Genomic DNA, 9,256 nt, shown 5'->3' on the forward strand with positions numbered 1-9,256 from the left:
CCCTTCCGGAAGATGATCTCCCCATTCCAGTACTTCAAAGAAGACTGGTGCATTATTGGCTTGGCTCTACCCGGGCCATAACCACACTCCGAGGCCCGGAACCTGATTTCATAAAAAGGTTTCTGACTCGACTTGGAGAGATAGAAAAATCTGGTGGAAGAGCTTCAAAGTAGGCAGGAATCTGGATTTGTTGTAGCAAGCGATGAACCAGGTCATCGACTTTATCCCATTCGGGGTGATTTGCATCGGGGATATCCGGTACACATGCTTGCAGAGATGCTTGATGAACATGTGGCACCGGGGGCTCCACCCGGACCTGAGATGCTCCATCCAGACCGGGACAAAACCATCTTCCGGCTGATGATAGATCCTTTCGTGGGGTTCTGGCCATCTCCACTCAATATCAGGGGTCAATTGGAAAGCAGCCCGGACCGCCTCATTCATCTCACCCGGATCAGCCTCGGAGAACGAGTCTTTCAACTGGTAGTGATCCCGGCTTATAGGGAACTCAGCAAACATCCTCTCGAGAGCTTCCTGATTATATACCCCGGGATGACCGTTGGGCTGTCTATCATATCTAACACGGCTATAATAGACCTCATTTTCGATCTCGGTCGGCTTTTCAACAAAGTGATACTTTACGTCTATCCAATACCCCTCGGGCGTGAAGGGAACCGAGCCCCCAGGCATTCTCTTATACCGGAACTTTGAGATTATCTCGGTGGAAGGAGAAGCTTTCTTAACCATCTCTACCCGGATCTGTTCTCTACCAGATGAATCCGGGTCACTCTCCTCTTCAGAAAAGTTCGGATAGCAGTTATAGATTTTCCTAGTCCGCTCCTTGGTCCGGACCATATACCTAGTAAAATGAAGGTCAGTTAGCCTGGTCCCTACATATTTTATTTGTTTCGCTAAGAGGTCCGGATCAAGTGCGTTATGTTAGTACTAGCATAACCTAACGATCCGGACAACCAATGCAAGTCCAACCCGGAAAAACATCAACGATCCGGATCATGTTAACTACAACCCAAAAACCAAACAACCATGGATCCGGATCCTGGTGGCAAATACCCAGATCCGGATCCATAGCAGCCAAAAACTTAAAAACACACCCATGTACCCGGAACCCGGACCCATATTAACCAAAAACAAATTACAAATCCTAAGGCATACAATTCAACCCAAATAGACTAAACCAGATCCGGGTCTGATACCTCTACCCGGACCCAAAACAAAAACCCTAACCCACAAACAGCAACTTCGAGAATCAAAAACCAAAAAATGCACAGCAAACATATACATACATATATTTCCCTCAAGAACACGAAGAACACAATCAAAAACCCCAGAAAACCCAATTTCCGTGCAAAAAACATAACAAAAAAGCCAAAAACTACATATCCAAACAAAGAAAACCATAAAACAACAACACCAAGCACAAAATATAACCACAGAGGCCGATTTGTACTCCCAAATCACGAACGGAATATAAAACTCGAGCATGCATCAATTTAAAGAAAAAATGAAAGGAATCAAGAAAGGAGACTAAAAAAGGGAAGAGAAGAACTTACAAATCGCGACCAAAAGAGAAGGAACAGCGGCACGGCGGCGGAAATCTCCGGCAAGAAACGAAAGACTTCGAAAGAAAAGGGAGACTGTTGGGCTTCGTTTATATCTTTTTGGTAAGATAAAAGAAAAAATGAAAGAAGAAACCGGCTTTTTATAGGCCCCAAAGAATGAACAACCCCTGCCACGTGGCAGGGTGTGGTTGGCTGGCAAATCAGTTACAAAACCAAAAAACAAAAAAACCCCTTGGTTTACCCATGTATTTATATACACGAATATTAAAGCACATTTAAACCCCTCAATGATCGTGGGGCGGGTTTCTAGGGAGTAACTGCCCAAAATTCAAATTCGAATGGGGGAAAATGAGCAAAACCGTTTGAAAATCCCAAACCTTTCGAATTCCATAGCCCAAGACCCGAATTAATAGACATAATTCGGATCATTGTCAACCAGACGCATTTTTAAAGCAACCATCCTCACCAGATCCGGATTGGGGGGCAACCAGGGGCAGAAATTTTTCTGAAGCAACCACTCTACCTTAATCCGGACTCGAAACTACCTCACTAGATCCGGATTGGGGGGCAACCAGGGGCAGAAATTTTTCTGAACCAACCACTCTATTTTAATCCGGATTGGTAACTACTTCACCAGATCCGGATTGGGGGGCAACCAGGAGCAGAAATTTTTTCAGAAGCAACCACTCTACTTTAATCCGGATTGGTAACTACCTCACCAGATCCGGATTGGGGGGCAACCAGGAGCAGAAATTTTTCTCCTAAGGCAAATATGCAATCTTATTTTACTCCCTCATACAGAAAATCTGCATAAGGAATCCTATTATACTCCCTCATCCAGAAAATCTGCATAAGGGAGTGGGGGGCAAATGATAGGGTATAAGAGACCCGGCTAGGATGCAACCTTGATCTAAAAGATACCAGGCTCGATCAATGGACCGAGACCCTCCTCTCCCAGAACAATCAAATGGAGGGACCAGGCCCGGACCCATCCCATGACCCGGATCTGGATCCAACCCGGAACCCGGACCTAATGCCTACCCGGATCCGGATCAGGGCTCAAACCACCATGAGGGGGTCCCAGCAAACACATGCACATCCCACAACCCGCCAAGGAAGGATACGTGGGCACGTGACTATGACAGCTATCAACAACACACCAGACAAGCACGGCGCGTGTCAGAAGGCCGTTAGGACACTCTGGAGGTGGTCCTTCCCTGGACACGTGTAAGCAATCCACCCAGGTCAGGCGTCCTCCGCTCCCAAGATCCAACGGCCCAGATTTAGAGGTAACTACCCCTAAACCCTACCTTGGGGCTATATATAACCCCAAGGATGAAGGGTTTAGGGGTTGAAAAATATTCACTATTGCACACTCACACTCTCTCACATATTCATAAACACACAGCAACCATCATATATACATATCCACACACACACACATAGCAGCCTCTATATTACATATACACATCTTCATCTTCTTCAAAACCCTGTTTTTTTCTTACACCGGAGGCGCCGTGGGAGCCAAACCCCCCTTCCGGTGTTGTTTTGCAGGCGTCCAACCAGCAGCTACACCTCACCCACACCCAGAAGGTCCAGGAACGGCGTCGGGCGGAGCCGCCCGCTCACCGGAATTATCACAAAGAGTATACGATATCACAAAAGCTAAGAGTCGATCTTTCCGCTCAACTTCCGCTCAACTTCAACTAACCTTTCACCAAGCACCGTCAACACTAGCGGTCCAGAATCTATTCTAAGGAATTCGGCTTAAGCAGATATGCATAATAAAAGGAAAATCTATTCTGAGTAGTCCAGAATCTAAAATAGGCATAATACAATCAAATTGATAAAGTTTGTTAAAAAGAATTAGTGGGCAGAGTGTGAGCAATGCAAGTCAAAAAAAAAAAATTAAGAAAAGATCATATACAGTATACCCTATCACTATGCAAACCTATCAGTTTGCAGGAACATCATAGCCAACATTGTTGATAGAGTTTGATACCGTAATACACATGAAAAGTTGACAACGCAAGGAAAATTGACATTGCAGTCATCCATCATAAGGAGATAGATTTAGCGGTCTATCAAAAGTGACTACAATAACAGACTAAAGGTGACAGACTACAAGAACAGAGATGATACAATCATTAGCAAGCACAAAGATAACAGAATCACCAGTGTTTTCCAAATTATTATCTTCACCAACATCTAGTTAACTAGTTTGAATCCTGCAAGTGAAACTAAGCTCTCTCTGTACTTGTGACCATCACGAGTGTAATGATGGGACGCCATATCAACTGAAAGTGGAACAGCCTTGACCTCTTTCCTATAAAAATTACATGAAATACACACATAATCATCACTTGATATTTGTAGTAGAAGATCCCTTTTGTTGAACTATCCAAGAATAACCACTCGTAACTAAATCAATACTAAACATCGGTGTCCATGATGCCTCAACTCCACCACGAGTAAGGCATGTATCATCATCCAACATCCAAACGTAAATCTTTTGATCCAATCTCCAATCAGTCTTATAAGCTCCAATTCTTTTCTTGATATAATTACGGCAACAGAGTTATTAAATTCGGTATTACGAGCTTCATCATCATCAAAAATAGCAGGGAGCTTAATACTGCTATTCAGCGTTTCCTTGTTCAGATCAAACGTCATTATACCGTAGGTTCCAAAACCGCACATGAATCCTTTAACACACATCAAAATCACGATTCTAACGAACATCAACCGGATCAGGCAACATTTGCCAAACATTCTTATTAGCCGAATAGACATGAGCAGACATAAAGGGAGGTGATATAACACTAACAACCTCTAAATCATGATCTATTGGATCATAACCAAAACCCCAAGTTCCCATATGACACTCATTACGACGGAAGAAGTTTGGATTGTCTAATAGCAGGATTCCAAAGATAAATACTAGTTTCGTATTTAGGAAAGTCAACAGCAACAACACAAACAATGCCATTAGCAAAACTAAGAATTCTAATATTACATTCACCTCGAGAGTACAGAAGCTTAAGATCAGCCACAATTTCACGAGAATCGACATCTAAGAGTACAATCTCCTGTTTTATTTATCTTTATAAATAAAATTCGTTAATTTTTAAAAATTTAATATGTTCCGCAAGTAAAACATTACAAAACATATTTTTATAAGTATCTTCCGTGCAAAATAAACAAAAAAGAGTCAAACCGTGCTCCAACCTACAACCTACCAACTGCAGCAAGCACCAATTTAATCGTCTAGAAGAGAGGACAATTGCTCAATGAATGATTCCTGCAGAGGCAAATATGAACCATATATAGAGTTGCGAAAAACATTGATGTCACCTATAGAACAAACCAGTCTTTCACCATCAACATTGCAACCATTGCAGATTCTGGATACTAGCAACATAGGATGGGGGAATACACATAAAGTTCCATCTCAGCATTCACTCGCACAGTTATACACCATTTTCAGTCTGAGACCCAAGATTATACTATTTTTTATCTGAGATCATATGATACAATGCTGAGTACGTAACTACCATAGACGGGAATCAATCTGAACAAGACAAGCTACTTCAACGGGCCTCTCAACATACATTTAATATTCTGACATGTACAAGTCAGTATAAACTCAAGCCCACTTAGAGCATTAAACGTAAGGTTCATTAGAACTAGAAATACATTTAATTAAACATAAGCCCACTTAGTAAACACATTACAAAATACAAATCAATACTTCAGAGTCTTAATTCTCAAACGTAAGGTACTAGAAATAAAACTAAGCAGCCACTAGGCAGCAGCCAATCAGCCATCATTCATCAAGCAACAAATATTAACGCACAAAATTGGACACTGCAGATCAAAAAAGAAAACCAATTATATGACAGATAGTCATATGCACTCTTTGGTGATATAGACTACAAGGTTCTTTAGTTGCTCAGATATGTCATGTTAAAACTTAGAAGTAGAGAAGCCTGCAATTAAGCTTGTAGAGGCCAAAGGAGTAGCCTCAGTGCTATCAACAAACTTTTTTAGTGCTGATAAATATCAACATAACAATTATAAATTCCTTGTTAAAAAAATATATTGTGGCTTCAACAGTAGAGAAAGGTGATTGTACATATAAAATTTTAGGAATCAAAATTTAAGTAAATGGAGTTATGTACCCTTCAATAAAGATACTGCCAACTTTAGCCACCAGAAAGATACTAGACTCAGCTCTTCTTTTCTAATTATCATCGCCGTCAGCATTCCAGTTGACTTGTCCGAATCCTTCGAGTGAAACTAGGCTCTCCGTATACTTGTAGATATGACGGTTGTATAGTTCTTTAGCCATATCAATTGAGAGTGGGATAATCTTGGCCTCTTTCTTGTCAATGTTACACGAAATCCACACATCAACATTTTCTAATAGGATTTGAACATCCTTGTTGCTAAAGAAGCCATGTACAATATATGCCGGTATACCTAAATCAATACTAAACACTGGCGTCCATGATGCCTCCACTCCACCACCGCAAAGGCATGCATCATCATCCAAAGTCCACATCTTAACCCTCTTATTATAATTCAAACCATTATCCCTCAACACAAGAACAGCAATAGACTTACTATACTCAATAATACGAGCATTGGACTCTGTAACACGAGTTTCATAATAACCAGGGCCATCATCACCATCACCATAATCATCATCATCATTATAATCGTTATCATGATCACCTTCACCATAATCATTATCGTCATTGTCATCACCTTCAGCTTCACCATAATAATCATCATCATTCTCATTATCATCAACACTAGCTTCAGCAGAAAAAACGGGGAGCTTAATACCACAATTGAGCACCTCCTTATTCAAATCAAACGCCATCATACCATACTCTCCAATACCACACAAGAAACCATTAACACACACATCGAAATCAGCGGCCAAAGGCCTATCAATCGGATCAGGCACATTCCGCCAAACATTCGTATTAGCGGAATACACCTCAGAAAAAGAAGGTGGCATCACAATCCTAACGACCTTATAATCATCATCAATCGGATCATAACCAAACCCCAACGATTCATGATGAACATCACGAAACGTCGGAATAGCTTTACTTTGTCTAGTAGCAGGATTCCAAAGATAAATACCAACTTTCAAATTAATAAAATCGACCGCAATACAAACAATTCCATTAGCTGAACCAACAAGTGTACAAAGAGGCACGTGTGTAAACTCATCTCGAGAATACGGATACTTGAGATCAACCTCAATTTCACGAGAATCGACACGGAGGAGTAGGAATTTGTTTTCTTCGTCATTTCTATAGCGGCTGATGATAAGAGTTTGATCAGTTTGGGTTGTGGATGAATAAAGGAGTTGAGATCTTACGAAAGCAGAGTGTTTGATTAGTGATAACCACGACTTGCACACTGATTGGAAACGGAGTAGTGATTTGACGGGTACGCGTACCAGAATCTCGCTGATTAGATCGTCGGAAAGTGTTGGATTGTGTCTAATTGGCGCCATCGGAGAGAAAGTTGGATTGAGGTGAGTCGACTCGGGGGGTGAAATGAGTTGGATTGAATATTGTTCATTTATCCAGGCTCACAGGATGTCGGTTTGAGGGATAATTATGAATAGCTGCTTAAAAAATGCAATTATATTATTTTTTCCGTTAGTAAAATATATATAAAAAAAATATAACTATATGTTTGACGGTCATGGTTACTGTTTTCTAAAATCGAAACTAATTTGTTGAAATATTAATTTGTGTTGTAAAATACTAATTATATTATAACAATAACTAGATTAAATGAAAGGGTTGAAGAGCTGATAAAAGAAAAATGTAAGCAGATGAGAGGAATGTTGGTGCTCGGAGGAGGTGTATTTTTATTCATCACAAAAAAATCTATTTATAGCCAAAATAAGAGACAAGCAAATTAAATGCAATATGAAGATTTCCAAGTCTAAGCCTAACCTTACTATTTAATTTTTGACAATAACAGTCAATTTACAATACTCCCCTTTGATTTTTAATTTGGAATGGATCATAGACTGCCTCGTTAAAATCTTGTCAAAAAAACCCAATGGGATAAAAACTTTGGCGAAGCAAAAAAGAGTACAATCTCCCCTTGGAAAAACTAATCATTCTCCAAAATTTTGTTGTAACAAATCCTTGAATCCACGCATTCCAATGTTATGTCGCAACTTCCCAAATGTTAAATTCGGTAATGATTTCGTGAATAAATCAGCAAGGTTGTCACATGATCGAATTTGTTGTATATCAATTTCACCATTTTTTTGACTCATGAGTGTAGAAGAATTTTGGTGAAATGTGCTTCGTCCTGTCTCCTTTGATATATCCTTCCTTGAGTTAATCAATGCATGTGGTGTTATCCTCAAACATAATGGTAGGATTTCTAGTGATGTTTGATAATCCACATGATTCCTTAATATTCTTGATGATAGATCGCAACCAAACACATTCTCTACTGACTTCATGAATTGCAATGAGTTCTGAGTGATTTGTTGAGGTTGCCACTGTAGTTTGCTTCGTAGATTTCCAGGAATGGTTGTACCGCAATATGTAAACACATATCCAGTTTGTGATTTACCAAAATGAGGATCTGACAAATATTCAGCGTCTGCATATCCAATCAACTGAGATGTCAAGTTTTTCGGGAAGAATAATCCAAAGTTTGTTGTTCCACGAAGATAACGAAATATATGTTTGATCTCATTCCAATGTCTGTCCATCGGAGCAGAGCTAAATCTAGCCAATAAATTCACAGCAAATGCAAAATATGGCCTTGTATTATTTGCAAGATACATAAGTGCACTAATCGCGCCTAGATATGGGATTTCAGGACCTAGAACATCTTCATCATCTTCTCGTGGTCGAAATGGATCTTTATCAGGCTCTAAAGATCTAACCACCATTGGAGTAGTCAATGGATGAAATTTTTCCATATAAAATATGTTCAAAACCTTTTCTGTATATGTGGTTTGGTGGAGGAAAATTCCTGTTGACAAGTGCTCGACTTGTATCCCAAGATAATATTTTGTCTTTCCAAGATCTTTCATTTCAAACTCTATCTTTAGGTATATGACAGCATCATTAACCTCTGTAGATGTTCCTACAAGATTTAAATCATCCACATATACAACAATAATCACAAAACCAGATTGTGATTTTTTGATAAAAATACATGGAGAAATTTGGTTACTAATATACCCATTCTTTTGCAAATAACCACTTAGTCTCTTATACCACATACGACCAGATTATTTCAGTCCATACAATGATCGTTGAAGTTTAATGGAATATATATGACGAGGTTTCTTGAACTCATCCATTTTTAACCCTTCTGGGATTTTGATAAAAATTTCACTATCGAGTGAACCATGTAGGTATGCAGTAACGACGTCCATAAGACGTGTTTCCAAATTTTCTTTAGATGCCATACCTAATATAAAACGAAAAGTAATTCCATCCATCACTTGCGAGTATGTCTTTTGATAATCAATGTCAGACCTTTGAGAAAACCCTTGTGCTACAAGTCGGGCTTTATATCTCATAATTTCATTCTTTTCATTTCGTTTTCTTATGAATACCCATTTATTCCCAACAGGGTTTACACCAATTGGTGTTTGGACAACAGGTACA

The 9,256-nt window shown here is 39.6% G+C and overlaps 1 protein-coding gene across 1 annotated transcript; it reads right to left on the reverse strand.

Moving 5' to 3' along the window:
- Nucleotides 1-4,700: 4,700 nt before the first annotated feature.
- Nucleotides 4,701-7,225, reverse strand: LOC141693580 (putative F-box protein At1g47790). The gene is made up of 2 exons (XM_074498721.1): nt 5,762-7,225; nt 4,701-5,447 (listed from the first exon to the last, which is right to left on the reverse strand). The coding sequence occupies exon 1, from the start codon at nt 7,114-7,116 to the stop codon at nt 5,824-5,826; it is 1,293 nt and encodes a 430-aa protein (XP_074354822.1). The 5' UTR covers nt 7,117-7,225; the 3' UTR covers nt 4,701-5,447; nt 5,762-5,823.
- Between the last annotated feature and the right edge of the window lie 2,031 nt (nt 7,226-9,256).

This window comes from Apium graveolens, chromosome 10 (genome assembly GCF_009905375.1).
Source record: "Apium graveolens cultivar Ventura chromosome 10, ASM990537v1, whole genome shotgun sequence".
NCBI classification, from domain to species: domain Eukaryota; kingdom Viridiplantae; phylum Streptophyta; class Magnoliopsida; order Apiales; family Apiaceae; genus Apium; species Apium graveolens.